Source organism: Anas acuta, chromosome 24 (assembly GCF_963932015.1).
Source record: "Anas acuta chromosome 24, bAnaAcu1.1, whole genome shotgun sequence".
Lineage (NCBI taxonomy): Eukaryota > Metazoa > Chordata > Aves > Anseriformes > Anatidae > Anas > Anas acuta.
Genome location: NC_089002.1, coordinates 2,408,228 through 2,426,222, shown reverse-complemented (window position 1 = coordinate 2,426,222; position 17,995 = coordinate 2,408,228). Strand labels below are relative to the sequence as shown.

Sequence of the window (17,995 nt, the reverse complement as noted above, 5' to 3'; positions counted from 1 at the left end):
AGCGCGGCTGTCCCTGTAATTAGGATAGATCAGTCACGTAAATTACACCGGCTGGGCTTGGCGTGCTCATCTTACAGCTCGGGAGCTGTCTGGTTTATAATAGGAATTTAGCTCATGCGGAGGGGCAGCGCGGTGGGTGTCACACCTCGGGGGGAGACGGGGCAGGAGTGGGTGTGCACGGGAAGCCTGCAGCCGATAACCCCTTCCTCTCACCCCTGCCTCTCGGGGGCTTGGCTCCATGTTCCTGTCCCCAGGTGTCTGCGCTTTCATCTGGGCACGAGGGTAAAGACAGGATAATAACAGCAGTGGATGCACGCAGGCGAATTTCAGGGTCTGGATACAGGAATAAGGAAAGGTGCTCGCCTTTCCTGATTAAAATCTGCCGCTCTGGTGCATTGAGTGGAAGGAAGGAGGCAGAGGGGGCACTTGTGCTTGGTCCCCGAGGTGCAAATCACCGCGCTGCAGCTTGCTGCGACCCTCTGCAGGCGGTACCTGCTGCCCTGAGCAGGGGGCTGCCTTCACACCCACACCCAGCCCTGCCTGGGGACAGGGAGCGAGGGGCAGCATCCCTTGGGAAGAGCCCAGATGAAGGCAGCGGGGCTCTGTTGCTCGCTGTGCCCGCAGTGTGAGCGCCGCGGGGATCTCTGCAGCCGCTCGGCGCCTATCTCCTCGGGTCGGCTGTGTCAAAGGGCTCCGGTGTGGGGCAGATTTGCTTTGTCATCCTGACTTTGGCTCTTGCTACTTTCAATTTCTCTTTGGTTTCTGGAAGCTTCCTTTTAATTCCCTAGGGGGAAGGCCGGGGGGCATCAAAGCACGCGCGGGTGCTGACCCCGACCAAAACCTGTGGTGGTGACCGGGACGGGGGCAGGAGGGTGGCTTTGGGGTGCCCGATGGCAGAAAGGTGGCGAATCTGTTTGTTTGCCACGTGCTTTTCTTCGGTTAGTTTTTAACTAAAGGCTGCGGAGGGCTGGAGCCGTTTCCCAATGGCAAAGCAAGCAATGAAATATGAGCCAGGGAGGGGAAGGGAGCTGGCAGGCAGCCTGTGTGCACAAATAGCCCACTACCTTTCGGAGCGGGTTTACAGCCAAGCAAACAAAAACAGCGCAGGCTGCCTTGCAGAGAATTACAGAAGAAATCTCCCCCGTGGAACTGCTGTTTTCTCTTAATGCCAATAAAATGTTGTTACTCCTGATCCCACAGTCGTAGCACGCAAGGACGGTGCCGGACGTCTGGAAATGGGTTTGTGCAGCAGTGGATTAGGAGGAGAAAGAGCTGCGTCGCTGTCTTTTGTAGCTCTCACAAAGCCTTTTGCCTCGGATCGCTGTAACACTGGAGGAAATTGTCGTGAAAACCGAGCTGCAGCTCGTGGTGTTAGCTGGTTGGGCGAGCAGGAGGCTCTTGGCACGGCCCTGCTGCAAGTTATGTAAATCTCGTGCCGTGTATAAGCAACAGGCGGCTGCTGACGTAAAGCAGAGCGTTTGTCTCCGGTTATTGGCGAACGTGACACGCACCCTTCCTGCAGCATTCGCCCGAGCTGCCTGTATTAAATATAGCCCCGACACGCCGAAGTGGGAAACGTCTCGAGCTGAATAATGGCTTCTGGTCCGAAATTCAGTGCTCGAAATGTAGGAGTCCTGCCGGGAGGCTCCTCTGTTGCCCCGTGGTGCCCAGCCCTGTCGGTGTGTTAGCAGCAAAAGCTCTGGTGTGGGGTTTGTAGGGTTTGCTGTGCCGGGCAGAGCGCCCCTCCGGGGCCACCTCGTGCCTTGGCTGAGCTGTGGGAGATGTCAGGATGTCAGCAGGCAGTGGCATCGTCTTCTGGTGGCTCCGGGGACTGGTGCATCTGTTGTTCAGGTGTCCCCCTGGCGTGGGTGGCTCTCAGATCTGATTGTCCCCCTCTGCCCCAAGCTCTGGTGCCGTTAGCTGCTGCTTTGGGGTGCTCTGTGTAAGAAGTCAGTGCCGCTTCTCTCCCAGGTGGTTTTGGTTTTACACAATGTCAGATTTTCTTCTTTCCCTCGAGCGCTGTAGGACTCGAGCAGGAGGCAGTTCCTTTGCTCACCGTTTCGAGTCCCTTTCCAGCTGGCAAGCAGCCCCCGGAGCCCTCTGTTTGCTCTTTCTCAGGGTCATGCTGCAAATGTTTCTCCTGCTTTCACCTTGGCTTTCTGGCTGGGGGTTGGACACATGACACTCCACCAAACAATGCTTTTACCCTCCATAAATCACTGCGCCGCACAGCTTCTGACCACCCTTCTGCAGGGTTTCTGCTCTAGGTGGCGATCCCTGGTTCTTGATTTGTTTTGTCTTGCTTAAAAAAGCAAAATAGCTCTGTGTGATCACAAAGCAGCTGTTATGCCCAGTGCTTTCGGTGCGATTTTGCTCATCCCCATTCTCACAGCACCTACTCACCGCATGTAAATGAGGGCCACAACCCCGCAGCCATGCGTAAACAGAGGAATTACATGATTTGCCACAACACTTACATAATAACATAATAGTATATCGTGGAATGGCAGCTCAGCCTCATGAATCCTCTTCCTGTTTGACTGCTCCTCTTTTCAAATTAATTACCCTATGAGTTTCCAGCTACGCCGTGACCATGAATCAATAGCACTTGTGGCTTTCTGCGTGTCCGTAATATATCACAGCCTTCCACTGCCACTTGTTTGGGATCAGTAAGAATGTTTGTTCGTCCTGGACGGTTTGTAAGTTCCTCTGAGCTGTGACGATCCAGAGCTGAGCAGGCACCTGATGATTAATAAGTAGTCAGGGAGTGCTCGTGGCTCACACGACTGCGTTTCACAAGCAGCAGGGCTTGAGTTATTGCCCGTAGTTGCTGGTGCCCTTTAGCCTTCAGTTATCAGCAGTGTGCTTTGTGTTTTGCTCATCTTACGCTCCTCTGAATCTTTTGTGCCAAAATAAAGCGAAGTTGAGTTCTCTTGAAATTAGCTGCAGAAACGAGGCAGGTATAAAGAGCTGTCCACACACTGCTGCCCAGCACTCACCCGCTGTCCCTCCAAGTTGTTGTTGAGTTCCATAGGGTGGAGCCCTAAAAGGCTGAGTTCCCAGGTTTCCAGTGAGAAGAAATAGCAAAGTGATCTAATGTAGTGTCTATAGAAGGTAAAAAGCTATATTTTGAGCTCTGTTATCTTGCAGAATCCATATATGATAAAGATGGAGGCTTCAGGAAAATGTGAGCGGCAGAGTTCATCTAATCAGGATAATATTTTTACTGTTTAGGCTGACCCACGTGGACCTCTGAAAAGGACCCGGCTCACCCGTGTACTTAAGGCTGTAATCTGCTTTTTGCTTTCTAGGAACCTACAAGCCGCCATCGGAGCCTATTATGACTTTGAGAGCCCAAATATCAACGTACCCTCCATGTCCTTTGTTGAAGATGTCACCATCGGGGAAGGAGAGTCCATCCCTCCTGACACCCAGTTTACAAAAACATGGAGGATACAGAACACAGGTAAGTCCCTCGGACTGCAGCAAAGCCCGTGTCACGTGCATTAGGGCATGAGGTGACAGTGTATTAGGGGATGAGGTGACACGGTGGCAGATCTCATGGAGGAGCTGCAGCTCAAGGCAGGAGGTCTGTGCACACCTCACTCGGACCAGAGCCACCCCGTTACTGGAGGAGGTGGCTCTGCTGACGGGTGTGTATTCCTTCTTACATCAGCACAAACGCTGAGTGGCTCGGTGTGCAGCTCGGTCGGTGCCCCAGTCCTGTTCTTCCTGCCACCACATAAGCAAAAGCTCTAGGGAACTGCTGTAGGAAGAGGCATGTAAATAGAAAACAAAATACGTGTTTGTTTTTGTTTTGTTTTCTTGCTGGCAGTAGTTAAATCTGAGAGTAGATTAAGAATCCTTAGCTAGTCTTTGTTTATGATCACTTAAACAAATGGAACATGTTTTTGAGCTGGTGAAGAGATCCCGTTAAGTCCCAAAGCCTTTTAGCTCATGACCAGCCTGTGTATAGTACCACTACACTGCATTGCCCCCTTGTTTCTGATTGTCACTGTCACTTGGTTGGGCTCTTGGTAGAAATGTGTTCTCTGTGGAGGCAGAGATCTGACCTGAGAAGAGGTGGCTGTGCAAGGGGAATGTGGCAGGTACCTTTTACTTTTCAGTACCCTTTTGACTGAATTGCTTTTTCATGCGTTAGGAGGATGCAGGGCTGGCGATGCCACATTCCAGGGTGAGATAAGTCAAAGCAGGGACCGAAATCCAGGAAATGAGACCAGGCAGAATGCATCCCCAGTGCTTAATCTGTTGGGATGTAGTCAGAGAGAAATGAGATCCAAGGATGCAAAGGGGAATACCTTGTCTTTGACTGTTGCAATGACAGGATGTTGCATTAATGTTTAACCTGTGCCTGAATTTAATTGACCTGCTTGTACTTCTGTGAAGAAGCATGATAGCACAACGAGGTATAATGCCATGAATCATCATGAGTAACGCACGGCTGGGTTAGTGCTTGTACTGGTAAATAGCTGCAGTGCTTGAGTGCTGTACACATTTGGGCTAAATATCGTAGTACAACAAAGACTAAAACACTAGTAAAAATCTAAGTATTTCATCAGGATACCAGAGGTAAGGACACTAACACAAACACTATATTATAGAGAAAGGCCTTAATTATTTCCATTTGCTTTTTTCTATTTCACTTATGCCGTTGCACTATAGCTTGCTTAAACTCCTGTAATGTTCAAAATTGGCAATTTTTTAATAACTGTCTCAAATCTTATGAATGTAGTAGGTTTGATGGATCTAGTTTCTCCACTCCTGGTATTTGCGTGTGTTATGACTACACCCCCTTTCTGGCTCCTTTCAGATTCCTTCCTGATGCACTCTTTCCTGCATGTAAATCCAGCCCTAATTTAACATCCTCGTTTAAGCAGTGTTTCATTGTTCTTGGTACGTTTGACCTTCTGAAATCCCTGGGCCTGCTGAAATGAGGAAGGGTAGTTACAGTTAATCTTGACTCCTGAGCTCCTGGCAAGGCCAAAATTTGTTTTGGCTTCTGTGTGGGTTAAAGCCTGACTTCTTAAGAAGTACATCTGTGCTCTAATACTGGTGCTGGAGGCCAACTCTTGTTAAAATCATGCTGTTGGGGCATGTTTTAGTTAAATATGCCTTCACGTACTGTGTTATGACTGAAGTTTAAGCAGAACCACAGCATTTTATACCTATTTTAAGGTTTAATTAAGATATAATATCAAAGGACTGTAGTGTTTCCAGATAATATCTGCTTGTTTGGTAGATAACTGAAGTAAAGCCAAGGTTTTTAACAACTCTACAGGAACCCTTGATTAAATGAATGTGGTCCTAGAACAAGAAATACCTGAGGCATGTGTCACGGAGGTGCTTGGTGGCTGACATATGTGACAAGCAGGGCTCTGGGAGATTGTCGGTTTTAAGCAGTAAAGCTGGGTTCAGCCAGGTTATTTTGTGTTATTAAAAAACTAATTCCCTGCTCTGATACCTTCCAGGACAGTGCTTGGCCAAAAGATCAGTTTGTGTGGTGAGAGCAGTGCTGAAGGAGCAGCAGGATTTAAGACTTATTTCCTCTTCCCACTCTACCCCCAGCTGCTGCTGGCTCTGCAGGACAGTTACTACAATTTATCATCTCCCGCGAGATGAGTGTACCGAAATAGAATGACATAATCATCATTTCATTTTATGGGGCTTATCAGTTGCAGCATTCTAGGCACCTTGCAAGCCTAAAGCCATTAAACCTGATAAAAATCACATCAATTATTTAAACTAAACCCTGTTGCTGGGCTGCCAGCCTTTTCAGATGAGGCTTCGTGGTCAGCTCCCCCACGCCAGCCTGAGGTCAGCTCGTCACTTGGCTCCTCTTTCAAAGACCTCCCGATCTCAGCAGCGTTTCCAGCAGGAGCAGTATGTCCCTGACTGAATGTCCGGTGTTCTTTGCTCATGTTGTGATTTCCCTGTGAGATGGAGGGGTCCACGAATGAGGACTTGAGTAGAAAACCAGTCCCTGCCATGTCTTCACTGAGGCATCCGCAGGGATTGAATTAGCAGGTGAGCTGCTGCAGGGGATGCTCCTCGAGGTAGCCTGAGGTCAGATCAGCAGCCACCGTTCTCGCCTCGAGTGCTTCCAAGCTTCTTGGTGCATCAGGCTTCCCTTGGCTGTTCCCTTCAGCCTCAGCCAAGCAGAAGGTATTCTCAAAGTCATTGGCTCAGGCCCGCCACATTACTGGAGGAGAAGCAAAAGCCAATTGTAAGCTGATTTTTTTTTTTGTGAGTCTTGGAAGCACGTTACTTTTTGTCTGCCCCAGAACTTGTTATCTTTGGCGGAGATGGCTGTGTTTGCATGCAGTGACTGTTTTCTGTATCTCTGCAGATTGCCAGGTCGCACGGTCAGGCCCAGTGTCTGCAGTCTAAACACTGATCTCCACAAAGAAATCGCGTTCACAGTCCTCTCCACCATTGCGCAAGGCTGAGAGAAGGGTTGGTGCAGGGAGGGGAATAAATCCGTTTAGAAAGCAGTACCAGCTCTTCAATTGTAATTTGAAGTTTTTGTTCCTCTTGAGACTAACGGACTGAAAAGGGAATTCTTATCTGAAAAAAAAGGTTTCCAGCACTTTGGGTTAATAACATGTGTTTTGACGTTGCAAGGCTCAGGAGCTGCATGTAGTGAGGCAGAAATGAGGAGAAGTAAAACTAGGTCTGACCTCTTTGGCTATGGAATTTGAAAAATACACATGAATTTCAGTTCTGTTGATTTTTTTTTTTTTGCCTTTTTAGCTGTTACACAGACTTTGAGGTTCTTGCTGTGTGAAGAGCTAGAGATTATTTCAAAAGAAATACGAGTTTCACTGCTGGTCACAAAGTGGACCAGTTATGCCTTGTCTGAAAACTGTGTTCTCCTCTATCAGTTGCTGACAATGCTGCGTGTATCTCGGTATTCCTTTGACTGTTCAACAATTGCACAACTGTTTTGATGAGTGTGTTTTATCCAGTCTCATACAAACACGCATGACTTTTCCTGGTGCACTGTCACTAATTTTTTCTTCTGCTTGATCCCAGGGACGGAGGCCTGGCCCCCAGGGGTTTGCCTGAAGTATGTTGGGGGAGACCAGTTCGGCCACGTAAACATGGTGATGGTCAGGTCCCTGGAGCCCCAGGAGATTGCAGATGTCAGTGTTCAGATGTGCAGCCCCAGCACAGCAGGAATGTATCAGGGACAGTGGCGAATGTGCACTGCCACAGGACTCTATTACGGAGGTGAGCGATCCCTTTTCTGGCACTTCAAGCTCTTCTTCATGATATTCCCGTTGTAAACAGCATGGATGCTCCTGGCCCCTTGTTGGACACCCTCCTGATAACCAAATCACGTATCCCTAAATGTATTTGTGTGATTTATTGTAATGGCTGTTGATGTGAAACCTTGCTGTACAAAGATGTAAGAACCAGGCAGCTGCGGTCTGATAACCCTTGGTTTCCATTTTGTAAATGTTCTACTCCACAAATCTGGGGGCCAGTGCTCCTCGCTGCAGGTAGGCCTTTGGCAAGCTTTGACTAAATGCAGGAGGAGGGTAGAGGTCTGCTGGCTCTGAGGCTAAATATAGAAAACAGAAAACATCGAGTGAGCTGCTTTGTTGTCTTGGTCAGCACAGAACTGTTTTCTAAACACTGGAACAAATTGCAGATCACAGAGCTCTTAAAAACAAAGAGGCTTGCACAGTTCTCCTTGAAACGCTTTCCCTGTTGGAATTTGTTCCAAGTTTTCCAGTGCTGAACATCATGAACTACATAGAGGCATAAAACCGAAGTGGTGAAAACCCCATCTGACACTTAGTAAAGGCCCAGGTTTCAATAGTTAAACTTGGTGCATCTGCTGGGAACCACGTTTCTGTATTTAAAAATCACTTTGGGATATTTTGCATGGTGCCTCAGGCTAAGCCACCAACATCTTCATTCATTCGGAGCCATTTAGTGATTTTTAGCCAGCTGTAGTTTATACTGAGAACATCTTTGTGCCTGTTTTGGCAGTTGGGCGTATCCCAAGTGCCCGGGTTTGAGTGAGAGATGTTAGCACTCGGAGTCAAAAATAACTCTTTGCTCTGTTTTTTTGGCAGAATTGTCAGCGAGTGTAAGACTCTTCTGTGTTGAAAGTGGATGTAACTTGTCCCTGAAACGTGTGCATAAATTAGGTTGAAAGGCCTGTTCAACTTGCATTGCCTGCTGCGGGCCTGTGCGGTTATTAATCCAAGGTTTTCCTACACGCTGACAAAGAAGCAGGCTAAGGGCTTACTAAACTTGCTCGAGTTACACCTTTTGAAGGAAAACTACCTGCAAATTGAAATTGGCAACTGAGCTTTGAATCAAAGATGCCCTTCCCCGTGGTAGGTTGAATCCCTGGTGCTTGTTATCTCCCACAGCTCAGGTCCAGCTGGGGGTTGCCTGGTGTCGGTGCACAGCTCTGGCACGGTGCTGGGGTCCTTAAACAGCCGTGGTTTTGTAAGGTGGAATCCCACTTGTGGTAAATTGGGTCACAGAATGCAAGCTAATGAGCGACATTCAACCTGGTGAAGGGCTGGAAGGAGAGCTCCGGCGAATGAAGGCTGCTCCGTGAAGCAGTGGTGGTGTAAAGCTGCACAGCGAGGGTAGCTGCTGCCTCCTGCCCCCAGCCAGCACAAAAGAGCCCCTTGTGGGTTAATGCTGCAGAAAAACTGGAACCCGAATCCCATGTGACATGAGGTGCTGTTATTAGATCTGCTGAGATGAGATAAGGAATTGCTGCTGTTCTTTTCAATTTTCCCTCTCTGTGCAGCAAAACAAAACTGGAGCACATTTAATGGAGGGGCAGGGAAAAAAAAAAAAGCAGTAGGACTGAATTTGGATAGGTCCCAAGCAATGTATTTGTGTAAATATGCCGCAGTGTTTGCATGAAGTGTAAATGAAATGGTAAGTAGAAAAAACAATCTTATCTATGTACAAAAAACACATGTGATGTAAGAACTGTAAACACACACACACATATATATATTTTAGCCAGTTGTTTGCAAATTTGTGTAATAGTCTACCAGTCTGTGCATCTTGTCTACCTACTGTGGATGTTTTGGAACTGAAACACAGATATTTTAGTGTGAATTGTCATAAACCTAATAACCTTCCAAGTGTTTTTTGTTTTTTTTCAGAGCCAAACCTTTTAATGCTAACCAAAACCCATGACCTTTTCTTTGTCATCAGAGCAGGAGACTGGGAGTGATATCACCTGGCTCTCATTTCAGACTTGTTGCGTAGCCTTGGTTAAAGTCACTTCAGGTTTTCTTTTTCAGTGCATCCTATTGGTAATCTGGAGTATGGAGTTTCAAGTCATCGTGTCAGCTTGTTTTTTATATGTTCTTACCTGGTTCCTCCAAGTTCAGTAGGAGTAAAACTTACCTGATTCCCTTGAAGGGTTGGACTTTATTCGTTTCTACCCAGTACTTCTGATGCTTTATAAAAAAGTGTTATAAACAATCATTTTTTTGCTATTGTAAAGAAATGAGTTCATACTTTCTTTTTCCTACCTCTCCATAAACTCCATCTATTGATGACCCGCGTGCCTTTCATTTTCCGCAGATGTCATCTGGGTGATCCTCAGCGTGGAAGTTGGAGGACTTCTAGGGGTAACACAGCAGCTGTCATCCTTTGAAACAGAGTTCAACACGCAACCGCATCGCAAGGTAGAAGGAAACTTTAACCCGTTCGCCTCTCCGCAGAAGAACAGGCAACCAGATGAAAACAACCTAAAAGACCCTGGGGGTTCCGAGCTAGGCACAATCAGCAAAAACACGTGGGGGCCTGCTCCTGACCAAATCGAACAAGATCAGAATGGACTGTCACAAAACTCTGTAAATCTCTCCCCCAGCAGTCACTCGAACAACTTGTCGGTAGTGACATACAGTAAGGTAGGTGCCCTGGGCGAACAGGAGAATGGGTAGGTGATGAGACTGGTGTATGTAATAGTTCTTCGTTACAAACTGCAAAGCCCTTCCCTTCTGCTTCTGCCAGACCTGCTAAGGAAGGTTTTGAATTTGACTGTCTGACTCTGCCAACTCCTCATATTATATTAAAATACTTTTGCCTCTGATAGACTCTACCAGATCCACCTTTTTTTTTTTGTTTGTTTTTGCTTCAAGTCCTTCTTAAAGTTTATATAATCTTGTCTGGGTGCTGTAACTATTAGTGGCTGGGGCCTACTCCAGCTGCATATGCAGATAAGTCAAAATATCTCTCAAGATGTGCTCCTAAGTTTTTAAAGAATTAAAAAAAAAGAAATGACCACACCCTAAACCTAAGATTAACCAGATAACTTTTTTTTTTTTAACTGGTGTGGAGTGACTACAGAGCTCACCATTTTGATCCCAGAAGCTATCTGTCAGGAATGGTCAGTCAGAGGACTATTCCTGTCTGTGTCCTTGTCCTGTTTATAATTGTAGGTGACTTTTAAATTATCTTTACTTTAAATCTCTCTCAAAAGCTTGCTTGGTGGATGCTATAAGAGTCTGAGTGATATTTTGACTGTTTTTATTTGCTTGTGTGTGACAAATGAATAGCAGGATTATTTACAATTCAGAATCCACCTGTTAATGCAGCCAGTATGTGTAGGTGTGTATTGTCGTATGTCAAACTAGTTTGATTTTTAAAATCCTTTAAAAATGCTTTACTGTACTTTAAGCAGGCTGTGTAGGACAATAACACTTGGTTGCTGAATGACTTAATAAAGCCCTAATATTAGTTCACCTACAGCACTTTAGTTCCTAACTGGATGAACTGCCTGTCCTCTACCAGTGGATCATATTTTAGTGGCCTACTTTGCACCAGGGCTATGCTTTTTTTTTTTTTTTTTTTTTACTGCTGGCATGCTTGGGAATAACTGTTTGACAGACTACCAATCACCCATTTTGTGTTTTGCACCCCAAAGATAATTTTTTATAAGCTGTATTGGTTCCTGCTTCAAGATTCTTGCTCATTAAACATGAAATGGATGGCTTAAGCAATGAATAAAAAAATAAAGCCTTTCACCTATCAGTTCAAATGCAGTCTGGGTTAACAGTGACCGAAAGTCACTGCTGTTTGATGGTTTCTTGGTGGATAGCAGTGCCCGCTTTCATTCTGGTGTTTGCTGGAGAGACAGACCATCCTCTGACTTGGCAGAGGCCACCTATGTGCTGACACATCCCTGCATAAATTCCATCTCAGGTCCGTTGGGGGTTGTAGTATCCCAGCGAAGGGTGGGGACAGCTCTGCTCGTGCATCAGTCAGTGAAGAGTAAAAATCAGCTGCTAAGTATAGCTCTGAGTGGATGGAATTAGCTAAGCCTTTCACAGCTTAACACTAGGCTTTAATTTAGGTGAGAAAACTCATTTCCACTTTCAGTGGTCAGCTTTAGGGCTGGGTTAGCTTTATTTTTTCCCCTTTGCCCTCTTTCTCCGAGCGCAGGCTTAGCAATTGCTTCATCATTTGTTTGCACTTGCAGGTGGGCACTGCTCAGAGCTGCGCTTCCGAGAAAGTTCCTGCACAGAAATTCTGGATGTGGGGTTTTGGCAGCAGCGTGGCCTTCATTTCTTCACTAGGTCTCCCCTGTGGAAAATTCCTCGCTCTCCCTACTGAAATGAGAGTGGTGTGGGCAACAAGAGGTCCGGTGTATCAGCAGGGGCTCCTGGCTGCGTAGCAGATTTTGGCTTTTTTGTTTTTTTTTTAGGGGGAGCATAGGTGTAAGAAACGTGTACCTGCTGGAGGTGCAGAGAGCATGGCCTGTGCCAGCTGTTCTGTGGAGAAGAAATGCCAAAAAGGAGACAAACAGTGCCAGAGATATTCTTGATAAATTTAAGAAATATGGTCAGGCTAGTAACCCAAAGTTTGTGAGTGTTACCCCTATGAGTTGTTATAACCTAACCTTGGAGGTAGGGCCTTCTTTCTCTTTTTATTCCTTTTAGTATTTTCAGAATATTCATGGGGGGTTTTGAAGTAGATTTGATATAAAAGCAGAAATCTTGCTCCTTGCTTTTTTTTTTTTTTTAGGAAGGGTAGCTTTTGGAGACAGGATGGGCTGCGTAGAAAGTTTATAGATCTGTTGAGGTTTTTATTTCTGACGTGCTGTTTCTGTCTGACATCACACCAGTTCGCTGTTGCTTTGAGAGCTGTTCCTGAGGTAGGTGTGAGGATCAGAGACCTCCTCCAGCCGTGTCCTTTCCATGCAGGGCAGGAAGCATTCTGGCATTGTTGCTCACGTTGGTACCATCCCTGTGGTGCGATGCTCTTTCTGCAGTGAACAATTTTTGTAGGTTTGGCATCCTAAATACTTGGTCTCACTTAAAACCGTCAGGTGAACAAGCTTTGCCTTTCCTGGTTTAGCCCTTCTTCCTGCAAGCTGGAAATCCTTCTGGAGAACATTTTTTCCTAAAAAAAATAGGTAATGTGTAAGTGGGATCCCCAGCTGGGGCTCAGATTAAATGGAAAAGGGCATGATGGGGGTGGTGTCAGAAGTATTATACTGCATGGTCAGCAGGTGGTGGTCGGGCACCTGCTGGTAATCTTAGCAATGCTTCAGCCTCCCATCTCCTCCTCCTCCCTGGGGACTGGACCTGTACTCTGCTCTTTGTGGAGGGTGAAAGAAAGCTACTACATTCTGTTGTCTTCTGATTGAGCATTGATGTGGAAGGCTTTATTTTAAGTTCTAGGAGCAGACAAAGAGCACTGGGGGTTGGTAGTGTAGATACCTGGATATAGGATACCTGGATTGTACTTATATTGGGCAGAACATCTAATATTTTTCATGCACCCAGTTAGTGGGGTGAATCCCTAGTCATATTTAACACACCATTTGGTGAGATGCAGCAGAGGGGATGGTTAAAGCTCAGTTAAGGCCTCTGTCCTGCCTTTAGAAGGAGGATAAGCCCCTAAATATTTATCACATCGTTGCTGAGGCTTCCATTCTGCCGAGAGACTGTGAAGGGCCCCAGCCACACGGTTGCATGAGACCATGAAATCTCTGAGATAAAACTAGCTGTTCCTTGCGTCTGCCGCTGTAAAACATGCTAAAAGCCTTGAAGTTGCCAGACCTTGTCTGTGTAAGTTCTCTCTCTGGTGCAATTGAGCAGGTGTAACTTGTCCTCTGCAATTCCCCAGTGGAGCCAGGATCCCGGTGCTGCTGATGTGCCATCTGCTGCCAGATGAGATGAGTATGTCAATGTTTCACACGTGGAAACGGCCAGAGTGCTTTGCAGAGCACGTGGTACAGATGCTGTGCTCATTGAAACAAACTTTCCTAGAGAAAAAAAGGCACCAAATTGCCTATAAGCAGATAAGATGAAACCTGTGATACACTTGGAACTGTGATCTGTGTTCCTGCTGTAGTATATGCCTTCCTGAGGCCACCCTGCCTCACCCTATGAAATAAACTGCTGGAAGGCTGTAGATCAGGGTCTGTGTTCAGGGCATTGCTCAAAGCATGTTGTATATCCATTCCCTGGGGCGTTTTTTCATGTTCCTAGCGTTAAACAATGTGCGGGATGGGATGCTTATCTTGGGATAGGGATGAGTTTGTGTTAGAGTCCAGATATACCCATGCATGGGTATTTTATTCTCCTCTTTGGCAATCACTTTCTCTCTGTATTCTCAAGAGAGATGAGGCTAATATAGCCTCCTTCTATTTACTCGCTCCTGTCTCATAGCAACACTGTCGAGGTCACTGCTGCTCTCTTGTGACAGTCTTTTACACTAAAAGCACAAGATGCGTTCTTATAGTGCCTGGGGATTAGAGTTAAATTTCTTAACGAAGGCAAGAAATGTACAGTTTAAATGTCTAAAAAGCTCTGGGGTGGATAGCCATGTAGTGGCATCACATCGTACTTGTCACTTCTATATGAAAATAGATGTCTGAATCTCTAGCTGAATTTAGCTGCCTGCCCGTGTGAGTTGAGGTATCGCTGCTTGCTGGTTAATGCAGAAAACTGCACGGGGAAGTTCTGACCTGCAAGGATTCACCTGTACGAAACAATTTGCAGAGTCATTGCCATAGCAAAAAATGTTCTACAACTTGCCTGAGGATAATCCAGTTTGCTCATTGCTCACAATACTTTTAAAAGCCCGTATAATAGAAGCATTTTGGAATTTGGGGTCAAACTCTTACCACCTTTTTCCCCCTGCTGTATTTATGCTCCCCATCTTCATTCTGTGTGCAGCTGAACTCCGATCTGTGCTATTTGACAGCAACCTGCATGCAGGGGAAGCCCAACGTCCCCCTGTCCTTACAGCCTGTAACTGGCCTCTCCTCTCTGAGTTTAAAAGTTGCTGCTGCTCCTGGAAGCTTCTCCCAGACCAGGACACTCCAACTGGCCTATTCCTGGAGTACCTCTCTAGACTTCAGACAGAATTTTCTCTACTGGAAACTGTTTGGGTACCAAACCGTATTTGTGGGTAAGGAATGAGCCCCAGAAATGCACACCCCCCTGTAGAGGAGAAGCTCCTCTTCTGGTGTCTGGGCTTTACACCAGGCCAGTTACCCCACAGTTAAATTTGTTCAGAGCAAGTGGGAGAACGTCACGCTCCAAACTATTACAGTGAGCCTCTGACAGCCAGACTGCTACAGCATCTGCAGGCTGAACTGACAGTGCATGAGCTGCTTTGCTTTGGTGGTGGAAGGCTAATGTTTGGATGCTGCATGCTAGCTCATCCATGAAAACCAACAGTCCCCGTGCCTTTGGACTGTGGGAAATGCCATATAATGTGATTTCTAGCTTGTCTTAGCTCCACTGCAGGCCAGCAGTTTCCCTGTTTTTCTCTCTGCGGACTAAAAGCTTGCTGTTAAGTCAGAAAAACCAAGGTGCTGCATGGTGGCTTGCTCACATCCCTGAGCCCTCTGCGCTCCATCAGCTCCGTGCATCTCCAGCAGCTCTGAGGGGGTCTGAACTGCTGCACTGTGTTAGCACAGCATGCATGGAATTACAGAAAAATGCTAAATACTTTGTTCTTCTGCTTGTGTTGAGCTTTCCTAAGTTAGCCGAGCGTGGGTTGGAAGAGCAGTGCCCAGGAGCAGCCCAGGGACGTGTAGCGCTGGCTGATGCTGTCGGTGTCTGCTGGGAGCCTCCTGCACTGCTCCGCAGCTGGGCACCAAACTCCTGTCTCTCCTCGTGTACCTCTTCTTCATCTTGACTCGCTCCCAAAGGTGAAATAAAGATAGCTGTTTGAAAGCCTGTGTTGTGATGGTTTATGAAAGATCCACTTAAGCTTGGTTTCGTTTTTGGTGTTACCTCAAAATGCTCCACTACTCCACAGCTGTGTTTAGGAAGGGGATGGCGTGCTCCTGGTCCCTCAAATCACATCCAGGTGCTGTGGATGTGAATGTGGAGGCTTTGCTGTGCTTGGTTGGTCCCCAAGCACAGGTGTCTTCATTTATAGACCTCTGCATTTACAAAGCCCTTTAACTTTCCAAAACCTCTCAATTCCCTTCTAGACACTGACATCAACCAATGCTTTATAACAAAAATTAGCATGTACAGGCCTCTCTTGAAAAAATCACAGCCCTCTGTTCTCCTGCATTTGTCTGAATAGCCGGCATGCTTTTTGTAGCCAGTTAGCAATTACTTGTGGGGAAGATGCTAGAAGAACTGAAAGTGAATTTGCAAAGCTGCAGCTGAGCTTTTCATAAAAGCAGTGATCTCATTTTCAGAATGGAAGCGAATTCACCAAAATAGTGTGAGTAGTTCTTCAGCTGGAATAACTGGGGTAAAACTGCACGTGTATGCAGAATTATTTTTGCATTTTATGATGTAAAACCTTGCGTACAAGGGATAATTATTCTCAAAAGTGTCCTGTAATGGAGGTTGGTATTTGCATTGTAACAGTAACTGAAGTCCTTAGGTACCAAGACGCTATTATAACTGTGTTGAATAAATGTAATAAGAAACAAATGCTCAGTGAAGAGCTTGCATCTAACTGAAGAAGAGGAAAAAGTATGGAAGTGTGCTTATTTTGGGGGGAGGGAGGGATGATAAGAGTTTCTTGCTGAGGGATGGGTAAAAAGGGAGGATAAAAACCACCTGAATAAAATGACCTAGCAACATGTGGTAGGAACTGAACTGAAACCTGTTTCTTCCTACCCTAGTCCTGATGATTTAACAAACAACACAAAAGCACAGCTTAGTGAACAGCCTTTAGAATCCAGAAATTTAATTTCACAAGAAATATATTTTTTCCCCTGTAAATATCCAGAAGAACTTGAAGTGGTATGCTTCCTGCGGTGATGCTAGTTTAAAACAAGTTCCTTTCTTCCATGCAGGAGCTCTGTTAGGTGTGATGTGAGGCCAAGCCCACGCTCTTGGTCTTAAAGAAGCAACCTTTAGGGTTTTGTAAGTTCTTGTATGCACTAATAAATCTCAGGGGTAAATGACCTGCGGTGAAAAGCTCCTTGTATGCAGAGTTACGTTATGGTAATCCCAAGACCAAGGATTTTTTTTTTCCTTTTTGGTGAGTTTCATTACATGAAGCTACCTTCAGGCAGATGGGGAGCATCCTGCTCTTGAAGTTGCTGGAGCAGGGCGAGGAGCTCACAGGAGCTGTCAGCCTGCAAGCGGCACAGAGCTGTGGGCACTCGGTAATGTGACTCTAAAGCTGAGCTAAATTCTGACTTTAATTAAGGCGTTATTAGCATAATTGTATAGCTTTAAATTAGGTGCTGCAGTAAACAATACCTGGAGATCCAGGGGGTTCCCTGAGAACGAGGCCAGCAGCCGCTTCGCATGGGCTGGCTGCGCACACGAGGACTAATGACCTGTTCTCCTGTCTGACTTCAGTGCAGGGCTCTGGGCTGTGCTCTCATTAACTGCCTTAATCCCTTTGTCGGGAGGTGCTGCAGGTGACTTGGTTTCTGGCAGGCTCAAAGGAGCCACCAAAAAGGTTTTGCTGTGGAGCGGGGAGCCCCCAGCAGAGGGAGCAGGCAGCTGGGAGCACTCAGTGCGCAGAGCACCCCTGGGAGGTTTGGGAGAGCTTTGCCAGTCGGATCTGCAAACAAAGCCTCTGTGCAGCTGATTAAAAGACGAAGCAAATTGTGGTGAATGTCAGTGCAGGTGATCGGCCACAAATGCAGGTTTTTGTCTGCAGAGCAGTACTGGGTGCAGCAGCTCAGCCTCATTGGGGCGGGACTATTTAGGATCTTGTGCCTAGCATAACTTTCCTTCTGTATCCTTTATCATTTTCTGTGTGCCCATGCACCCGTGACTCTTCATGGTACTTTAATGCACAGTTTCCCTTCTGCTCTTCGCCTTCCCACTGTTTCAGCAACAGTATTTTTAATTAACCCATTATTAACATAATTGTGTAGCTTTAAATGAGATGCTACAGAAAGCAGGACCTGAGCAGTGCCTGAAGATCCAGAAGGTTTTCCTGAGAGGTTTCCCAGAGGTTTCCTTCTGCTCTTGCCCTTCTCCCAGTTTCGTGATGGTATTTTTTTCTAAGTGTTGGATATCTCAGCCTCAGTCTTCTGATGGAAACTTCTGCTTTCTGTGTGGAAGTGTTGGGGAATCCATTGGGTGTTGTCTCCCGAAGAGCTTGGTTCCTGGTCTGGGAGTGCAGCACCTTCCTAGGGCTGCTGTGTGCTTGGTTTTCCATCACCTGCATACGTTTCTGCCTACAAGCAGTAATTTCCCAGCTCCCAATCTTCTTTTCCATGCTCTGCACGCAGTGCACAAGATGTCCTGTTTAATTGTTTGCTATTCCTCCTCTCTTGGATGACTTCTGAGAGCTGTTGGGAGATGCTCCATTTTGCTATTGCCTTCTATTTTGCCATCCAATATATCCTAAAGAATTAACTTCTCACTAGCTGCAGCAAAATCATCAGCTCCTTGTAGCGCTTCCTTTGTAGCACAGATACACAGCGGAGCTCTTGAAATTGGGCTTTTGCAATTCAGCTTGAGCTAGTGCAGTTGGCACTTGACGTGAGTTGCGTTAGACTCATTTCATGGCTCATGCAGTGAGGTTG

At 46.4% G+C, this 17,995-nt stretch overlaps 1 protein-coding gene across 3 annotated transcripts in view; it reads left to right on the top strand.

Annotated features, from left to right (window-relative positions):
- Positions 1-17,995, top strand: part of ILRUN (inflammation and lipid regulator with UBA-like and NBR1-like domains) — a 34,507-nt gene that overhangs the window by 10,299 nt on the left and 6,213 nt on the right. For 2 of the 3 annotated variants that reach the window (XM_068660378.1, XM_068660380.1), the window contains exons 2-5: positions 3,312-3,466; positions 7,054-7,251; positions 9,595-9,923; positions 11,495-14,972. In XM_068660378.1, coding sequence (XP_068516479.1) covers positions 3,312-3,466; positions 7,054-7,251; positions 9,595-9,923; positions 11,495-11,689 — 877 coding nt within the window. In that variant the 3' untranslated portion in view covers positions 11,690-14,972. Of the gene's footprint in view, positions 1-3,311; positions 3,467-7,053; positions 7,252-9,594; positions 9,924-11,494; positions 14,973-17,995 lie in introns of those variants that run through there. The other variant, XM_068660379.1, reaches the window with a different exon arrangement.